This window comes from Lithobates pipiens, unplaced genomic scaffold (genome assembly GCF_037356315.1).
Source record: "Lithobates pipiens isolate NorthernLeopardFrog02 unplaced genomic scaffold, aLitPip1_a1.2 Scaffold_22, whole genome shotgun sequence".
NCBI lineage: Eukaryota > Metazoa > Chordata > Amphibia > Anura > Ranidae > Lithobates > Lithobates pipiens.
Window position 1 is genome coordinate 84665263 of NW_027507784.1, and position 19161 is coordinate 84684423.

Here is a 19161-nt window from a genome sequence, read left to right on the forward strand (position 1 = left end):
GTCAGGTTTTTATTGCTGTCTGCATCTCCTTAATGAGGAAACTCTCTATATTTGACATGTTTACCGTTATCACCAAAAATGAAAAATCACTACTTTGGGTTGTCCCCAAAACAAGAATAGAGGAGAAATCTTCCAATAGGGACAATAGTTCTGCTGCAGATTCTTTCATTTTGAATGGATTTCCTCTTACTTCCTGTTTTGACTGTTGACTGCTCAGATGGCAAAAAAATAAAAATACTGACGAGTGTTATAACCTTCCCTAAGTGCCGGTTCACACAGGGGCGATGCGACCTGCACACGACTTCAGCAGCGACTTGCAAAAGGACTTCTGTATAGAAGTCAATGCAAGTCGTCTGTAGTCGCCCCCAAAAATAGTACAAGAACCTTTTTCTAAGTCGGAGCGACTTGAGTCGCTCCTATTAGAACGGTTCCATAGTACAGAACGGAGCGCAACTTGTCAGGCAGCTAAGTCGCCTGACAAGTTGCTCCTGTGTGAACCGGGACTAAAGCTGGCCAATCATTATTCAATTCTCTTGTATACCAATGGACTCCACTTTTCTCAGTGGGAGATCGATCCGTTGATCCCCGCTGAGCAGGCAGATTACAGGTCTGTCTCCATTCACTGTGCAGAGAAAGACCTGTCAGAGCCCTGCTCTCCTCTATGGGGAGATTGGATGGAAACAGACCGCCTGTCCGTTTTGCATCCGATCCTCCAGACGGATGGAAGATAGGGTCACCATCCACCTGGATTTCAGGGGCAGGATCACCGCTGACATCTGCCGCTCCATAGAGGTGCATGGAGCGTCCAATCAGGTCCAACTGAAAGGCAGACCTGATCAGAGCGCCCGTGTGAAAGGGGCCTTAGATTTACCAAAGCCACATAATATGAAGTAAAACTAAACTTTCAATGTGTATGCAATCAGGCAGGCTCTTGCACAACATAGTTGAAGGTAAATCTAAAGGAAATTGAATAAGAAAATTGTATAATGTATGGTCAGCCTCTCTCCCTCCAAAAATGAAAAAAAAATATTTTAGTTCTACTTTGGCTGCCCAGGATTCCAGGGGTTGGAAACATACAAAAGAAAATCTCACATATACTTTGCTAAATAAGAAGCAGTCCGAATTGCAAATGTGTGGCTAATTTTCTTTAACAAAAGTCCCCCTGAGATTGTATCAGGTGATTATAATGAAGGTGAACCCAGCCAATCAGAGATCAGTGTGTTGGGTGATCTACATATATAAGAAGGAGCTCAGATTGTTGGGCTCACATGTACTGAGCACCACGGATCTTTTTCAGCTCTGCACAGAGGCTTTGCATTGTAAGTATATGGAATTGGCCTTTTCTAGTGTAATTTCTTATACTGAAGAATGTAAACTATAGGTGTTGGGTATGAATGATTTATTTTATATGGATGTGCACTCCTGTATATTAGGGGTTGGGACATATTTTTATTTTTCTCCTCCGTTTGCTTGTCGTCCAACATTTCAAGTGTCTGAAACTATATTACTTTCCAGAGATCTTGGGACAACCTAACCTACACATTGCTACTTTTCACTAGGATGTCAATTTTTGGGCCCACCCTGCACTGACCACACATGGCTATGATTGACTTTTGAGGCCACCCAGCATACAGTATTGATGGGGCACATATTGTGGTAGGCTAGGATGAGCCCATTGGAGAGTTGGGAGACCAGAGCATTGCTACAATTCCCCCCCCCCTACCTAATGCCTGCAGCAACCAATCAGCATGTACTGGTCTGACTTGAGCAAAGTGACTTCTGATTACATAATTGAGCAAGAACAAAGGACGCCTACCCTGGGTAAAATGTAGGTTGTCAATGATGAGTTTCTCCTAATACCGCTGACTGAGAACAGCCTGCAGATCTGGAAAGTCAATAAGTCAGATCTTGTGATTTGTATACTTGTTCTAGATGAGGCCCTCAGAGTACAGAAGGGATTTAATCAGTATGACAGCCAAGCAACATGCATTTTGAGAGGTCAGTTATGGTGAGATTTTTAACCCTTTTAGTGAGTGTGTGAGTCTTAATGTATTCCTAAACCCAGGACCCTGCATTCACTATATCTGATCTCCCACAGTACATGGAAATGCAATTCTTTAGTAAATCTCAATGGCTAAATTCATTTTCTCATTAACAGTGTATGTATATAGCAGTCTTGTGACTTTTACTGTGTGTTCCTGAGAATGATCCCTAGTTTAAAATGGTTGTAAAATCCTATAATCCGCTCTATTACTGTAGTGTGTGTTTCTGTAATACATTATTGTAACATACAACTCAACCTTTTGAGATGGAATTGAGGGACACCTATCTGCAAACCTATGCAGGCATAGGCCACACCCCTTGCCACACCCCCTTAAAGAATTCTAGAAAAAACACAAGATTGGTTAAACCTTAAAGGATAAATCCTTTTATATTGGCTTTTGGAATTTACAAATGCAGCAATTTATAAAATGGATGAAAGGTTTAGCACTGCAAAACACTTTATCTTTCAAAAAAAAGTGCCTTTTTATATACAACTATATAGATCAGACTGAAATGAGGGACTTTGCTCCAAATCAGACAGTCCCTCAAAATCATGGCCAGGTGGGTGCTATGCTGTAATAGAGTATATTATAGGATTTTACAAGCATTTTAATTCGGTTCACACTGGGAACTCCTGACAAGGAGGGGGACAGAAGATGGCATATTACATGGTAAGACCTACCCAAAAATAAGCACTACTGTCTTATTTTTGGGGAAACAAGGTATCGGTATTTTGGTTAAAGCAGGTAGTTATTTTCATTCTCCTGACTGTTCTGGGGCTGCCGTACCCCTGACCCTCTGGACAGTGCTGATTGGCCCTCTGCTGATCTCATGCACCCTTCCAAGAGAAACTCTAGCAATACACACAACTGAGAAAGTACAGAGCTGGGAGGGGGCACTCTGCACAATCAGACTGGGTGCTGCTTAAGAAGGGGAGGATAAGAGAAGAAGGGATCAAAGTTACTTTATTTTTACAGTTGTGGCTTTAAACTTTTTAAAGGGTACACATATTAAACACACCTGTACCTGCCCATATTGCATGTTCCATCAATGCACAAACTGGGTTTAACATTCCTTTCATGTAAATGATGACGTGCTGGAAAAGATCACTAGAGATCTGGGGAAAAAAATATGGACTCTCCTGAAGACCATACTAACACCAGAAAATGTGCGGGGCAGGTGGCGTTCAGGTTGGCATTACCTTCCCCCTCTTAGCACTCAGTAGCTGACACTTTAGAACTACAAATGAAGTTGGTGCTGGAAGATTTCTGCTGCCCATGACCTGCGTAGCCTAAATGTCCCCTTTCTTTTAACCACTGCCACCTCGACCTTCTTATCAACCTTGCTAATAATGAGACCACACCTTCTCTTTGGAGTAAACTGGCCACAACAGCCTTTATTAACAAAACCAAAACTTTTTACTCACTCCAAAGATATATATATATATATATAAATATATAAACATATATCAAACCATAAACCACATTTTTAAACTAAATTCCAGTCTGGTGATCTCTGACGGTGACCCACTTTAAACCAAAACCCCAACCTCACTGCGGTACCTTTTACATACCCAGCCTCCAGCTGTGACCGCTCAGAGACAACCAATTCCTGCAGTGAAAAACATCCCAGTATTCCGTCCACCGTTCAGGAATACACAACATCCCAGTATTCCGTCCACCATTCAGGAATACACCGGAGGGGCCCATATTACCGATGAGCCCCCCACCCCTTTTTGATCACCTCCGTTTACCGCCACCGTCAAAGACCACCAGAAAGATACCGCCACAGCCTGAAAGGGTGACCACCTTACCCTTTAGGGCAACCCCACACCCCAATGCCTTCTGGAGGCCTTCCTGCAAACCCAGGGACATAAATCAATGCCAACCCCCGTGAGACGTACCCCCATCCCCCTCAGGTACAATCCCACTTTAGTCTCCAGTTCCCTGCGTCCGATTACCAACCCACCATTCTTGACCACAAACCACCCCACCACCTTATTCACCTGAACCGGATACTTGCCACTGATCAAGCCCGCCCCCGTTGGGTCCGGGCCACAATGTCTGGCCACAATATCATTGTGTTCGGGAACCGCGCTTGAAAATCCGCCTTCACGTCCCCGAGCAGTCCCCCCACCTTTCTGACCCCCAGGTCAGCCCCCCCAGCATGGAGAACCAACACATCCGGAGGACGGTCTAAATGCACATACCTGTCCACCGCACCCGTCAACCTCTCCTACAGCCTGTCCAGGATTTCCAGCCAATGTAACCCTGCTTTCCTCCTGGAAATCCCCAGCAGCTTCCCATCCGGTCTCATGTCTCCTCTCCTGGCCCCCCAGCAAACACAAGAGCGGCCCACGATCCAAACGAGGAGTACTACTTTGTTGTTATTTTGTTGTTTTTATTTATTTATTTATTTATTTTTTGTTTTTAATTTATTCATTTATTTATTTTTTTATTTTATTTTTTTATTTATTTTTTTTTCGTTTGAGCAATACCTTTTCAGAACCACACCTCACCGAGATTGACCGGCCGCCAGCTGCGGCCCCACGTAGGACCTGAACCTACGCGAATCCCAAAGACCTATCCCACGCACCGATGTATATCCAACCCACACCCGGCCGCCCCGATGCGGCAGGAGCGTAAAGCATATTCCGACCCCATTACACCGCTATTCCCCAAACACCCCCATAAAATGATAAGGAAAAGGCCACCGGAAACAATATTGCCGCAAACCATGACCTGCAAACTGCTCCCAATTACGCACATATGGCCGCCGAAATCATAAAACGTTACCGGACGGCTTCTGTCCCCACGTTTTTCCTGTTTCCGAAAACCCCACAGCATCTGTCCTGCCCAAAACCATTTGTCCAATCCTCCGAACCCAGCAACATAAGAAAGACAAGCCTGCCATTTCCTTGTCCATCGCGGCCGCAGAGCGCCCGCCTTCCATAGTACGGACCACAAAATACAGCACCAGTGAACGCCAGACGCCGGCATCCCTGTCCGAGGACACCTGGCCCATTGACCCCCTGCCATCCCTGCCATACCTTTTTGTATGCAAACCAGGTAGACACACTTGCGTACCGCTGTATCCCTCCCACGACGACTCCAAGGGCAGCACCCACATCCACTCCGGGCCAGGGACTCCCGCCACAACCGCCAGGTCCCCGAACTTGTCCCACTGAAAACGAGACAGTAAGTCAGCCAAGGAAGTATACACCCCCGGGATGTGAACTGCATAAAAGAACACGTTGTAAATGCAGGCACCGAAGGACTAACTGTCTCAAGACTCTAATAACCGGGGGGAGGATGCCGACATGCGATTCACCACCCCCATGTTATCGCAATTAATACGCAATTTCAAGTTCCTGCCACTCTCCCCCCCACAGCTCCAATGCCAGCACTCTCGGGAAGAGGTCCGGCAGCACCAAAATTGCCCAGGAAACCTGCCTCCTTCCATGACTGCGGCCATTACGCCGCACCCACTTGCCCCGAAAGCAACGCGCCATAATCCGTTGACCCGGCTGTATCTGCAACCCATTCCACATCGATAGTGCTCACCGGCCCGGCCAACCCTAGCTCTCGGCCGTTGTATGAGGACAAAAATGCACGCCACGCGCCTAAGTCATCCCCGTGCTCCCTCGTCAAGCGAATGAAGTGCGTCGGTGAATTCACCCCAGCCGTCGCAGCCGACAGCCGGCGGCAGAACACCCGCCCCATAGGTACAATGCGTCCCGCAAAGGTCAGTCTCCTAAGCAAAGACCGCAAGCCTTTCAACAGTACTTTTTGGGCGGCCCTGAATCCCACGAATCCCCCCTAGCAAGTCCTCCAGCTCTTCCAACGTCAGCCTGTATTCCAGGGCCTCCGTCCCCCCCGGGCCCCCTGCTCATCCCGCCGCCAATGGCACCCCGAAAATGCTCATGATGTGCTGCAACGTAGAAAGGAGATCGCACACACAGCGGAAGCCCGGGGGCCCATGCCGAGAAAAATCGTCTCAAAAGTGAATGATTGATTCAAGGCCAGAGACATCCCTCACCACCATCCCAAGAACGAGCTAAACTGCTCAAAACACGGAACACGACACGGAGCAGCCCACGTGCAAACACCTGTCCACGCAGCACCGCCCCCGCCAATGCCAACCCAACAGCTGAAAGCCGTCCGGGCGCACCGGTAGCAACCGGACGCTTACTCGATGTCCCCTTTTCCAGAAGCGCTCCCCGGCCATACCGCCGTACCCACCAGACAGCCGCGTCAAAGGACGTACATGACACCGCGCAGACCTCCGGATCGATGAAGTCATTGACCGAACCCCCTTGGGAAAAGCTAAGTGTTGCATGAGACGAAAATTGTCCGGCTCCTTGGGGACAACCCCCCCAGTGGAGACACCACAAGGTCCCCCCCGAAGCTTCTCCAGCAACGGACGGCCCGTGCATCCCATCGTTACCTCCTCACCCAACTTGCCGTACACCACCGCGGGACGCTGCAGGGCTGCCTGAGGTTCCTCGCCAACAGTGGCACCACCGTCAAGTCACAAGGTATCCGGAAACCCTCGGCCATAGCCGCGCAGCCCCCCCCCCATCCGGAAACTCACGTAGGAAAGGAAGCATCCTTCCCAACCTAACCGGCGTCCTCCCTCTTGTCAGAAGCGTCGCCGGCACGTCTTACCTCCCTACAGCACCAGGACGATGCACGGGCCCCCCCGCAACCCGAACAGTCGTGCCCGAATCCGCACGCACCCCCCGAATTTGCAGGTGCCCTCTTCGAACAGCCCGCACACTCCCCACTGTTTTCCGGCCAACAGCCCTCAGGAGGGTGTGCCCCCCTGAAAAGAAAAACAGACGGGGCCCGAGCTGAGGACATCAGCCGCAACCAGAGGCTGATGTCTTTGTGACCCCACCGTAGTACCGGGCCTGCCGCTGCCAGTACTGTTCATCGCACCGTAGCCATGCAATACCCCCGTACACCCGGCGGGCCTCCCCGATGGCGTCCATATAGCAAAAACCCTGCCAGAGCGGTGTTCGGGGGCTCTTTTTACCAAAGACGCTCGCCCAGATCGCAAACGCCTGCAACCAATTCGCCAACGGCCGCTGCATCAGCCTATAATGCCTCTTCCCCCTGTCATCTTATTTGGTGTCAGTGGGCCTGACCCGATCTAAGATGAATTCCCCCAACGGAGGAGTGAGAATATCTCCACATACTCAGCATTTCATAGCTCCCCACGGCCCTCCGGTTTTAGGTGTGCTCCCCGCGGGCCCTCGAAGCAAACGTACCTCTCGCATCGTGCCGCGTCCCCAATCCTAACCATGTCCGACCGGCCGGACCCCACCTCTGCCACCTAGTCGCCCTGGACCCCCCCCCCACTCGCCACGGCCCATCCCCCGTGGGTGCCGCATGCTCCACCACCGCCGCCGGCGTTACCACAGCCACCCCAGTGCTCGCACCCGTACCCCCAAAGGGGCCGCCAGAGCTGGCGTACCCCGGCCCCCCCAAACCTCCCTACCAATTCCCGTAGCCCTTCCATAGGCCCCAGGATTGGAGGCGCGGGCCCCGGCACAGTCGGGCCAGACCCCGCCACCTGCTGTACCCTCCCATTCCCACTCGCCGGCACCAACGCCCCATTGTACACACACTGAACCACCCCCAGCAACCCCTGCAAAGCATCAGAAAGGACAGTATGCACCGACCTACCGGACCGACCAGGAACACGCCGCGCCGCCGCTCTCCACCACTGGATCCGCACCTCTTCATCCGTGGATAGCTCTCCGTCTGACCGCTCCGCCACGTCCTTGTCCACCTGTGAAAGGAAGCCCCCTGGGCGACCCCCCCAGAGGCCGTATCGCTCCGACAGCCGAAAAGTTGCATTTGCACAGGGGGCACCCTCCCCCCGACCGGCGGTGTGTGCCCGACCCGGGGCGCACCGTCTCTCGACTCCCTGCGTCCGCTGCTGTGCACTTCCCCCACCCCCGGCTTCCGCGCAATGTCCTCAGCCCTCTGAACCCCCTCCCTCCATCCCCCGCTGGTGCAGGGGCCCTCCCTGGGATCCCCCCGTGACTGGCTGCCGGGCTGAAAGATGGCGGCGTGCTGACCGCCCCGTGCCCCGACATCCTTGCTGCCTCCGCTTAGCTGGGGGACCGACCCGTCCCCCATCAGGCTCCCATGCTCCTGAGGTGGTCGAGGGGCGGGGCCCGGCGAAAGCGTTCCGGCGGCCGAGACCACCGGGCCCGCTGCACAGGCACCCCGCTACCCCCCCGCATCTGTGTCATCCCCCATCAGGTCCTCCACTTGCCTGGTACGCTGCGCCGTCCCCCCGCACTTCCGCGGCCTCGTGGGCGCCGCCGCCATGATGCGTGGAGGAGCAGTGATAAAAGCTGCCTCCTCCGACGAATATCCTCGTGCACTGGCTCCCGCTATAGCTCCGCCCCCCTTTTATACCGCTCCTCCCCTTCTTTTTCCTAACCTACCACTCCCTCTATCTTCCTGGTTCCTAAGGCACCAGGTCATGCCCGCCCCTCCATTACCCCTCCCCTTTGGGGCGGATCATTACGGGACTCCCTGTGCTGTGATAGCTATATGTTCCTTGTTCAGACCTATGTAATGGGTAATATACTTACTCATGGCAGCAGCCTAACATACTGTAATGTTTCTTGTACTGCATCTGTAAAATCTAAAATGGCTTAACTGGCTAATGGATGCATATCTTAATTGTATTTTTGTTTCTCTTCCTTTTCAGCATCTCAGCTATGATTGTCCCAAAGGGCAAAAGTAAAGCAGATTTTTGTGGCGTGGACCAGTATTACTATATTGTCAGGCCAGACCTTAATTGTTACATGAGATCATCAAACTTTAATCGTGGAGAAGGGCTGGATATCTTCAGCTTGCACCCATCCTGCAGGAATGGAGATCATTACGTGGCCTATGAGGATGACCACTTCTACATTATCAAGTCAGACCACTACCGTCGAGTTACAAACATGAACACAGATGACAGTGCAGTTGTTTATTCCCTACACCCGAACTGTCAAGGGGGCAGTCATTATTGTTCGGCTTTTGGATACTTCTATATCATTTTTCAGGACCGAGGGGTCTATCGCCGAACAAGGAACATGAACAAATATGAAGCGGGTGAAGAATTCACGCTACACCCGGAATGCAGAAATGGCCTTTATTATTTTGGTGTGAGAAATTACTACTATTTTGTGAATCCTGAGGACCAATGGGGAGGGATTAAGTACACAAGATGTACCAACTTCAACAAAAACGAGGGTGTTGATACCTACTCCTTCCATCCCAGCATCTACGGCTTTCTGCCTGGAGGCTTGGCTATTGCCAAGGGCCCATCCTATGGTGAGTGGGTGTGCATCAAGACCATTGACAATGACTCCCAGACCCCCCTTCAATGGAAGAATCAGGTTTCCAAGAAGGTTGGATATGAAAAGGAGAAGGTATCCAGTATGGAGCACAACTGGAAAGTAACAGCAACTGTCTCGGCCGAGACAGGAGGATTGGGTGCTTTGATCACTAAGGCCCAGTTTTCCCTTAGCACTGAATACGGTGGCTCTAGTACAAACACAGAGAAAGAGAATTGGAATGAGGTCACTGAAGTTGCGGAGACAATGACACTCACTGTGGAGCCCAAACAAAAAGTCTACATCTTTGTCTACCAGATGGGATTGGGAAAAGAGCCTGTGCTACATTGCCGTGACATGAGAATTCTTGACAAGCCTTCTCCACCTACTGATAACCCCCTTCCACATGCATGAAATTTAGTTCAGGTTTAGATTTCCAAAGTTGATGTGGCTTCAGTCACTCCTATTAGCAGTGGACCTATACTAGTTCTCATACTGGACAATGTAAGACTTTCACAGGAGAGGTTTTGGGCAGATTGTAATTCCTTCCCCTGTGGTCAATGCTCTGCTGCCATACCATTGATAATCCTGTAGGGCTGTAGAACATTCCTGTTTTCACTTTGTGCCCACCTGGGCAAGTGATGTGGCTTCCCCTCCCTCTGTGTGAAGACAGGATGGGAAATGTCCTAGTACCAGGATATCAGGGGTGGCGAGTGCAATCTACTTCAGAGTACTTTCTGTGACATCCAGTTACATTTGCCCTGTATGACTGATGCCAAGGTTCACTTCAAAGGACAACTTTAAAATTGTATACCTTGGCAGGCTGAGAAAGTGGTGACCATTGCATTTGGACCGTAATTCTGTTTAATAAATATGCTTTGAAATTGCATTTCCTGTGTCCTGCTTAATTTTAAAACTTAAGAACTCCACAAAACACAGCTGCATTTTTAAACTACAACATTTAATGGTGTAACTTTTTGTGCAGTTTTTGCAAAATCTCTAACACTAGTGTTTGTTGTCTGTACCCTGGTTCAGCAAGATCTGTTAGCGGTCAGAATATATTTCCTATGTGCGGTTTGCTTCATAGGAATTCCTGATAATTCAGAAGCATCCAAAATAGAAATTTTGTTGCTGAATTTCAGATCCAAATTCTGTTACAATGGAAACGTGACTGGTGTTCTGTTGACTAATCAGATTTTCTGCTGCTAAATGAAGGTTGGGGTGTGTGTATTTTAATGGGAGTGGGAGATTCTAAATGTTCGTTTAATATTCTGTTACGATGAAGTTGAAAACCCAGGGATGGTGGGAGCCCCTCATGTCAAGTACTTTTCTGCAGAAGAGAATGACATTTTGCAACCTGACTTTGGGGCAAAGTATCTCGGGGCCACTTGTAGCTAGGAACCCTAAATTTGGTATGCTAACACATCACTACAAAATCACCAAATTTGGGGTTTCTAGCATGAAGTGACCCCGAGATACGTGGCCCCAAGTCGGGTTGCAAAATGTCATTCTCCACTGCAGTAAAGTGCTTGACATTTTGTGGCCACATAACTTGGGGTCACTTGGAGCTACAAAGCCCAAATTTGGAGATGTTGTAGTACTATGTTTGCATACCAAATTTTGGGGTTTTGAGATGCGTGGCCCCAAATTTGGGTCCTTTTTTGAATTCGTTAGCATTGTAATTCGGATGCGTCCGAATTTAGATTCGAAATGAAATGCACATATCTAGATGGAAGTAGGACTGATATTGCAGGGCCCAGTAGGATGACAGTTGTACAATAGTTGTGTTGTACCAGTGAGAACCCGGCCTAAAAGGGAAAGTTGTGAGCAGCCCTGCTCACACAGGCCAGAAAGTTATATAATTTCTTGCATGCTGAAGTATATTTAACAGAAGTAATTGCAATTAGTGGAACAGATACTATCATTCAAATAACACGGTGCCCATACAATTGCAATAGAGCAGATGTTAATGGTACAATGTTGCAGTAAGGCACAGTATTGCAGCAGCACATTACTTTTCAATGGCACAGTTTAGCAGTGGAATTTTGCTCAGTAGTGGCAGAGCTGATCCTAGGGGCACCGACGTCTGGGTGCAGAAATATTTCTGGCACCCCCACATGGACATGGTCATCTTAATAACTCCTCCCCGTTACAAATGTTTCTATGGCAAAGACTCAAACACAGAGATGCTCCCCTAAGGAGTCTTCGTTACCCTGGGGTCCTCCCATGATCTCTTAATAATAAACAAATTACAGGAAGAGAGTACACTAATGGGACTTAGAGGGAGGAATCTCTCTGATGAACACGGAGAGGGCTTCTATTAGAGTATGGTAGAAAGAGCCCTCAGACATACAACAGATGACGGTGAGAGACTGCAGCCATGATGATACAAAAGATGGTCAGAGACTGCAGACATGATATCAAATGCAGCCTACCAGTTTCCACAACACGGCTCATAAGTGGCCACCAATTGTAGCCTGGTACCTCCGGTCCTCTGTACCCACTAACAGGCCAGAATTTAACCACTTCAATACTGGGCTATAGTCATATAACATCTGCAGATGGGATCTCCCATCCTAGACGGGAATTAAATTGGCTCTGTACCACGTGACTGGCTATGTCCAATCACAGCTGGTCACCGAATGTAAATAAACCGCAGTAACGAGATGTTACCAGGTTCTCCTCCTCACACACCAATCGTGTGTGAGAAGGGGATTGTGGTAACATATCATTACCACTTACAGTACACACCAACCACACTGATTGACCCCCAGTAAAGAGTACCAGTCACAGCCCATCTGAGTACCTGGGTACCTGTCACAGCCCATCTGAATACCTGTCAGCACCCGAGTACCAGTCACAGCCCATCAGAGTACCCGAGTATCTATTTGTAGCCCATCAGATTACTTGAGTACCTGTCAGCAGGCCATCAGAGTACCCGAGTATCAATCTCCAGCCGATCAGAGTACCCAAGTACCTGTCACCAGCCTATTAGAGTACCCAAGTACCTGTCACCAGCCTATTGGAGTACCCAAGTACTTGTCTCCAGTCCAACTGAGTACCTATCTGCAGCCCATGCCTCATAGAATGGGTAGGGTAGGGACCGATGTGAGTGTGCAATGTACAGGGGCAATTGTAGACACTCACTCAGGTTGACCTGGATGGACTGGTGTCTTTATTCAACCTTACTAACTATGAAACTATGAATGTACGTTGGGGTATTTGCTTTCCAAAATGGGGTCAATTCGTGGGTAATTCCACTGTCCTCATGCACCAGGACCTTCAAAAATGTGATAGGTAGGAATGAAATGAGATGTGTAATTTATGCTCCTAGAACGCCTGAAGGTACTACTTCAATGTTGGGCCTCTCTATGTGGACAGGCTGTGTAAAAGTCTCACACATGTAGTATCGCCATACTCAGGACGAGTAGCAGAATGTTTTTTTGGGTGTAATTTTTGCTATATACATGCTATGTGTTAGAAATATCTTATAAATTGACAACTTTGTGTAAAAAAAAAAAAAAAAATAAAAAAAAAAAAAAAGATTTTCATTTACTTTCCACATTTTCTGAAGACTTGTGTAAAAAATTAACTGTTCAAAAGACTCATTATGCCTCATATAATAGATGTTGGGGTGTTTACTTTCCAAAGTGAGGTCATTTTGTGGGTAATTCCATTGCCCTGGTGCTCCAGGGCCTTCAAAAGTGTAATAGGTCGTTAGGAAATTAGAGGTGCAATTTATGCTCCTAGTACACCTGATGGTGCTCACTGCATGTTGGGCCTCTATATGTGGCGGGGCTGTGTAAAAGTCTCACACGTGGTATCGCTATATTCAGGAGGAGTAGCAAAATGTATTTTGGGGTGTAATTGGAAGAATGCATATGCTGTGTGTGAGAAATAACTTGTTGTTATGACAATTTTGTGAAAAAAATGTTAATCTTAATTTTCTGAGGAATTTGGAGAAAAGATTACAACTTCAAAAAACTCACCATGCCTCTTGCTAAACACCTTTGACTGTCTACTTTTCAAAAAGGGGTTAATTGCAGGGTATTTGTACTTTTCTGACATTTCAGGGCCTCAAGAAATGAGACCGTCAGGGCATCAAGTGTGATCAATTTTCAATGATTTGCACCATAGCTTGTAGACTCTATAACGTTCACAGAGACTAATGCTGGCCATACATTATACAATTTTCTCCTATAGATTTCCTTTAGATTTACCAAAACCATATAATATGAGGCCAAATCTAAACACTTTCAATTTGTGTGCAATCAGACAGGCACTTGTACCACACAGTTGAAGGTAAATCTAAAGGAAATTTAATAAAAAAATTGTATGGTGTATGGCCAGCTTAAATAATATCCACTAATTTGGGTTATTTTTTACCAAAGAGATGTAGCCGTATAACTTTTGGCCCAAATTTATGAACAAAAAATGACTTATTTGCAAAATGTTATCATAGAAACTAAAGTGTTTTCTTTTTCAAAATTTTCACTCTTTTTTTCACTTAGGTTGCAAAAAATAAAAAACCCAGTCGTGATTAAATACCACCAAAAGAAAGCTCTATTTGTATGAAAAAAATGATAAAAATTTTGTTTGGGTACAGTGTTGCATGACTGAGTAATTGGCATTCAAATTGTGAGAGCACTGAAAGCTAAAAATTTGTCTGGGAAGGAAGGGTGTATAAATGTCCTATATTAAAGTGGTTGTAAACCCTTACAAACCACTTTGACCTACAGGTAAGCCTAGATTAAGGCTTACCTGTAGGTCCAAGACATATCTCCTAAACCTACAGGGTTTAGGAGATATTTGCCAAAACACAGGCACCGCTGTCTATGGCGCATGCGCCTTAGACAGCGGCGCGCAGGCGCACTGAGCGTGCTGCTGTCAGCGGCGATATGCTGCGAGTGGCAGCTCCCATGCACATGCGCGGGAGTGACATCATCGCAGCTTCATCGAATGACAGCGGCAGAGCAGCGAGACCCACCGAGAAGATGGATGCTCCGGACTACAGGGGACATCGATGACTTCGCTGGCTCTTGTGTCAGGTAAGTGACACATAATGGACTACTATGTGATGCATAGTAGTCCATTATGCTTTACCTTTGCAGGGAATCAAAGAGGAAGTAAACTCCTCAGGGTTTACTTCCTCTTTAATTATTACCTTGGGGAGATGCAGACTAGAATACTGTAATCACTGAGCAGAAAATGGTATCACCTTTGATGTATTTCAGTTATCTTGCAAACCTGGCCTGTTAATGGGTCCCGAGGCCAGGAGTAGAGAACCACTGGCCTAGAGGATGGCCTCTGGCTGGACGTTCGCTCACTCTGATTTGCCCAGGGTGACTCTGGTCAGTAGTGTAGCATGTCTGTACCCTGGGAGTGGCTCAGTCTTTTTCTGACTGGTGGTGCTGGGCAGCAGTGTGGCTTTCTCTCTCTTGTGGTGCTGGGCAGAAGCATGGCTCTCTCTGGTGGTGCTGGGCAGCAGCGTGGCTCTCTCTGGTGGTGCTGGGCAGCAACTTCGCCCTCTCTCTTGTGGTGCTGGGCAGTAACTTGGCCCTCTCTCTTGTGGTGCTGGGCAGCAGCGTGACTCTCTCTTGGTGCTGGGCAGCAGCGTGACTCTCTCTTGGTGCTGGGCAGCAGCGTGACTCTCTCTTAGTGCTGGGCAGCAGCGTGACTCTCTCTTGGTGCTGGGCAGCAGCGTTACTCTCTCTCTCTTGGTGCTGGGCAGCAGCGTTACTCTCTCTCTCTTGGTGCTGGGCAGCAGCGTGACTCTCTCTCTCTTGGTGCTGGGCAGCAGCGTGACTCTCTCTCTGGTGGTGCTGGGCAGCAGCGTGGCTCTATCTCTGGTGGTGCTGGGCAGCAGCGTGGCTCTATCTCTGGTGGTGCTGGGCAGCAGCGTGGCTCTATCTCTGGTGGTGCTGGGCAGCAGCGTGGCTCTATCTCTGGTGGTGCTGGGCAGCAGCATGGCTCTCTGGTGGTGCTGGGCAGCAGCATGGCTCTCTCTCGTGGTGCTGGGGAGCAGGGTGGCTCTATCTCTGGTGGTGCTGGGCAGCATGGCTCTCTGGTGGTGCTGTGTAGCCGCATAGCTCTCTCTGGTGGTGCTGGGCAGCAGCATGGCTCTCTGGTGGTGCTGGGCAGCAGCATGGCTCTCTGGTGGTGCTGTGTAGCCGCATAGCTCTCTCTCTGGTGGTGCTGTGTAGCCGCATAGCTCTCTCTCTGGTGGTGCTGGGCAGCAGCATGGCTCCCTTTCTGGTGATGCTGGCAGCAGTGTGGCTTCCTCTCTGGTGGCACTGGGCAGCAGTGTGGCTCTTTCTCTGATGGTGCTGTTACAACGTGGCTCTATGGTGGTGCTGGGCAGTGTGGCTCCCTTTCTGGTGGTGCCGGCAGCAGCGTGGCTCTCTCTTTGGTGCGGGTACAGCATGGCTCCCTTTCTGGCAGTGCTTTCTGGCAGTGCTTTCTGGCAGTGCTTTCTGGCAGTGCTTTCTGGCAGTGCTTTCTGGCAGTGCTTTCTGGCAGTGCTTTCTGGCAGTGCTTTCTGGCAGTGCTTTCTGGCAGTGCTTTCTGGCAGTGCTTTCTGGCAGTGCTTTCTGGCAGTGCTTTCTGGCAGTGCTCTCTGGTGGTGCGAGTACATCGTGGTGGTGGAGCACTCTCTCTGTTGGTGTGGGTAGAGCGTGGTGGTGCTCTCTCTGGTAGTGTGGGTACAGCATGGCGGTGGCTCTCTCTCTCTTTCTGGTAGTGTGGGTACAGCATGGCGGTGGCACTCTCTCTGGTAGTGTGGGTACAGCATGGCGGTGTCTCTCTCTCGCATGGCGGTGTCTCTCTCTCGCATGGCGGTGTCTCTCTCTCTCTCGCATGGCGGTGTCTCTCTCTCTCTCTCTCGCATGGCGGTGTCTCTCTCTCTCTCTCTCGCATGGCGGTGTCTCTCTCTCTCTCTCTCGCATGGCGGTGTCTCTCTCTCTCTCTCTCGCATGGCGGTGTCTCTCTCTCTCTCTCTCGCATGGCGGTGTCTCTCTCTCTCTCTCTCGCATGGCGGTGTCTCTCTCTCTCTCTCTCTCTCGCATGGCGGTGTCTCTCTCTCTCTCTCTCGCATGGCGGTGTCTCTCTCTCTCTCGCATGGCGGTGTCTCTCTCTCTCTCTCTCGCATGGCGGTGTCTCTCTCTCTCTCTCTCGCATGGCGGTGTCTCTCTCTCTCTCTCTCTCTCTCGCATGGCGGTGGCGCTCTCTCTCTCGCGCATGGCGGTGGCGCTCTCTCTCTCGCATGGCGGTGGCGCTCTCTCTCTCGCATGGCGGTGGCGCTCTCTCTCTCGCATGGCGGTGGCGCTCTCTCTCTCGCATGGCGGTGGCGCTCTCTCTCTCGCATGGCGGTGGCGCTCTCTCTCTCGCATGGCGGTGGCGCTCTCTCTCTCTCGCATGGCGGTGGCGCTCTCTCTCTCGCATGGCGGTGGCGCTCTCTCTCTCTCGCATGGCGGTGGCGCTCTCTCTCTCTCGCATGGCGGTGGCGCTCTCTCTCTCTCGCATGGCGGTGGCGCTCTCTCTCTCTCGCATGGCGGTGGCGCTCTCTCTCTCTCGCATGGCGGTGGCGCTCTCTCTCTCTCGCATGGCGGTGGCGCTCTCTCTCTCTCGCATGGCGGTGGCGCTCTCTCTCTCTCGCATGGCGGTGGCGCTCTCTCTCTCTCGCATGGCGGTGGCGCTCTCTCTCTCTCGCATGGCGGTGGCGCTCTCTCTCTCTCGCATGGCGGTGGCGCTCTCTCTCTCTCGCATGGCGGTGGCGCTCTCTCTCTCTCGCATGGCGGTGGCGCTCTCTCTCTCGCATGGCGGTGGCGCTCTCTCTCTCTCGCATGGCGGTGGCTCTCTCTCGCATGGCGGTGGCTCTCTCTCGCATGGCGGTGGCTCTCTCTCGCATGGCGGTGGCGCTCTCTCTCTCTCGCATGGCGGTGGCGCTCTCTCTCTCTCGCATGGCGGTGGCGCTCTCTCTCTCTCGCATGGCGGTGGCGCTCTCTCTCTCTCGCATGGCGGTGGCGCTCTCTCTCTCTCGCATGGCGGTGGCGCTCTCTCTCTCTCGCATGGCGGTGGCGCTCTCTCTCTCTCGCATGGCGGTGGCGCTCTCTCTCTCTCGCATGGCGGTGGCGCTCTCTCTCTCTCGCATGGCGGTGGCGCTCTCTCTCTCTCGCATGGCGGTGGCGCTCTCTCTCTCTCGCATGGCGGTGGCGCTCTCTCTCTCTCGCATGGCGGTGGCGCTCTCTCTCTCGCATGGCGGTGGCGCTCTCTCTCTCTCGCATGGCGGTGGCTCTCTCTCGCATGGCGGTGGCTCTCTCTCGCATGGCGGTGGCTCTCTCTCGCATGGCGGTGGCTCTCTCTCGCATGGCGGTGGCGCTCTCTCTCTCTCGCATGGCGGTGGCGCTCTCTCTCTCTCGCATGGCGGTGGCGCTCTCTCTCTCTCGCATGGCGGTGGCGCTCTCTCTCTCTCGCATGGCGGTGGCGCTCTCTCTCTCTCGCATGGCGGTGGCGCTCTCTCTCTCTCGCATGGCGGTGGCGCTCTCTCTCTCTCGCATGGCGGTGGCGCTCTCTCTCTCGCATGGCGGTGGCGCTCTCTCTCTCTCTCTCTCGCATGGCGGTGGCGCTCTCTCTCTCGCATGGCGGTGGCGCTCTCTCTCTCTCTCGCATGGCGGTGGCGCTCTCTCTCTCTCGCATGGCGGTGGCGCTCTCTCTCTCTCTCGCATGGCGGTGGCGCTCTCTCTCTCTCGCATGGCGGTGGCGCTCTCTCTCTCGCATGGCGGTGGCGCTCTCTCTCTCTCTCGCATGGCGGTGGCGCTCTCTCTCTCATGGCGGTGGCGCTCTCTCTCTCTCGCATGGCGGTGGCGCTCTCTCTCTCTCGCATGGCGGTGGCGCTCTCTCTCTCTCGCATGGCGGTGGCGCTCTCTCTCTCTCGCATGGCGGTGGCGCTCTCTCTCTCTCGCATGGCGGTGGCGCTCTCTCTCTCTCGCATGGCGGTGGCGCTCTCTCTCTCTCGCATGGCGGTGGCGCTCTCTCTCTCTCTCTCGCATGGCGGTGGCGCTCTCTCTCTCTCTCTCGCATGGCGGTGGCGCTCTCTCTCTCTCTCTCGCATGGCGGTGGCGCTCTCTCTCTCTCGCATGGCGGTGGCGCTCTCTCTCTCTCTCTCTCGCATGGCGGTGGCGCTCTCTCTCTCGCATGGCGGTGGCGCTCTCTCTCTCTCTCGCATGGCGGTGGCGCTCTCTCTCTCTCTCTCTCTCTCTCGCATGGCGGTGGCGCTCTCTCTCTCTCTCTCTCTCGCATGGCGGTGGCGCTCTCTCTCTCTCTCTCTCTCGCATGGCGGTGGCGCTCTCTCTCTCTCTCGCATGGCGGTGGCGCTCTCTCTCTCGCATGGCGGTGGCGCTCTCTCTCTCGCATGGCGGTGGCGCTCTCTCTCTCTCGCATGGCGGTGGCGCTCTCTCTCTCTCTCTCTCGCATGGCGGTGGCGCTCTCTCTCTCTCTCGCATGGCGGTGGCGCTCTCTCTCTCTCTCTCGCATGGCGGTGGCGCTCTCTCTCTCTCTCTCTCTCTCGCATGGCGGTGGCGCTCTCTCTCTCGCATGGCGGTGGCGCTCTCTCTCTCTCGCATGGCGGTGGCGCTCTCTCTCTCTCGCATGGCGGTGGCGCTCTCTCTCTCTCGCATGGCGGTGGCGCTCTCTCTCTCTCGCATGGCGGTGGCGCTCTCTCTCTCTCGCATGGCGGTGGCGCTCTCTCTCTCTCTCGCATGGCGGTGGCGCTC

At 51.5% G+C, this 19161-nt stretch overlaps 1 protein-coding gene across 1 annotated transcript; it reads left to right on the forward strand.

Annotated features, from left to right (window-relative positions):
• Nucleotides 1-1297: 1297 nt before the first annotated feature.
• LOC143925417 (uncharacterized) lies at nt 1298-10283 on the forward strand. The gene is made up of 2 exons (XM_077449970.1): nt 1298-1319; nt 8776-10283. Exon 2 carries the CDS (start codon nt 8786-8788, stop codon nt 9803-9805), a length of 1020 nt encoding a protein of 339 aa, XP_077306096.1. The 5' UTR covers nt 1298-1319; nt 8776-8785; the 3' UTR covers nt 9806-10283.
• The last annotated feature ends 8878 nt before the right edge of the window (nt 10284-19161 follow it).

What these genes read in the sequence shown, in the direction of transcription:
- LOC143925417 (XM_077449970.1), top strand. Translation starts at nt 8,786, where the DNA reads ATGATTGTCCCAAAGGGCAAAAGTAAAGCAGATTTTTGTGGCGTGGAC.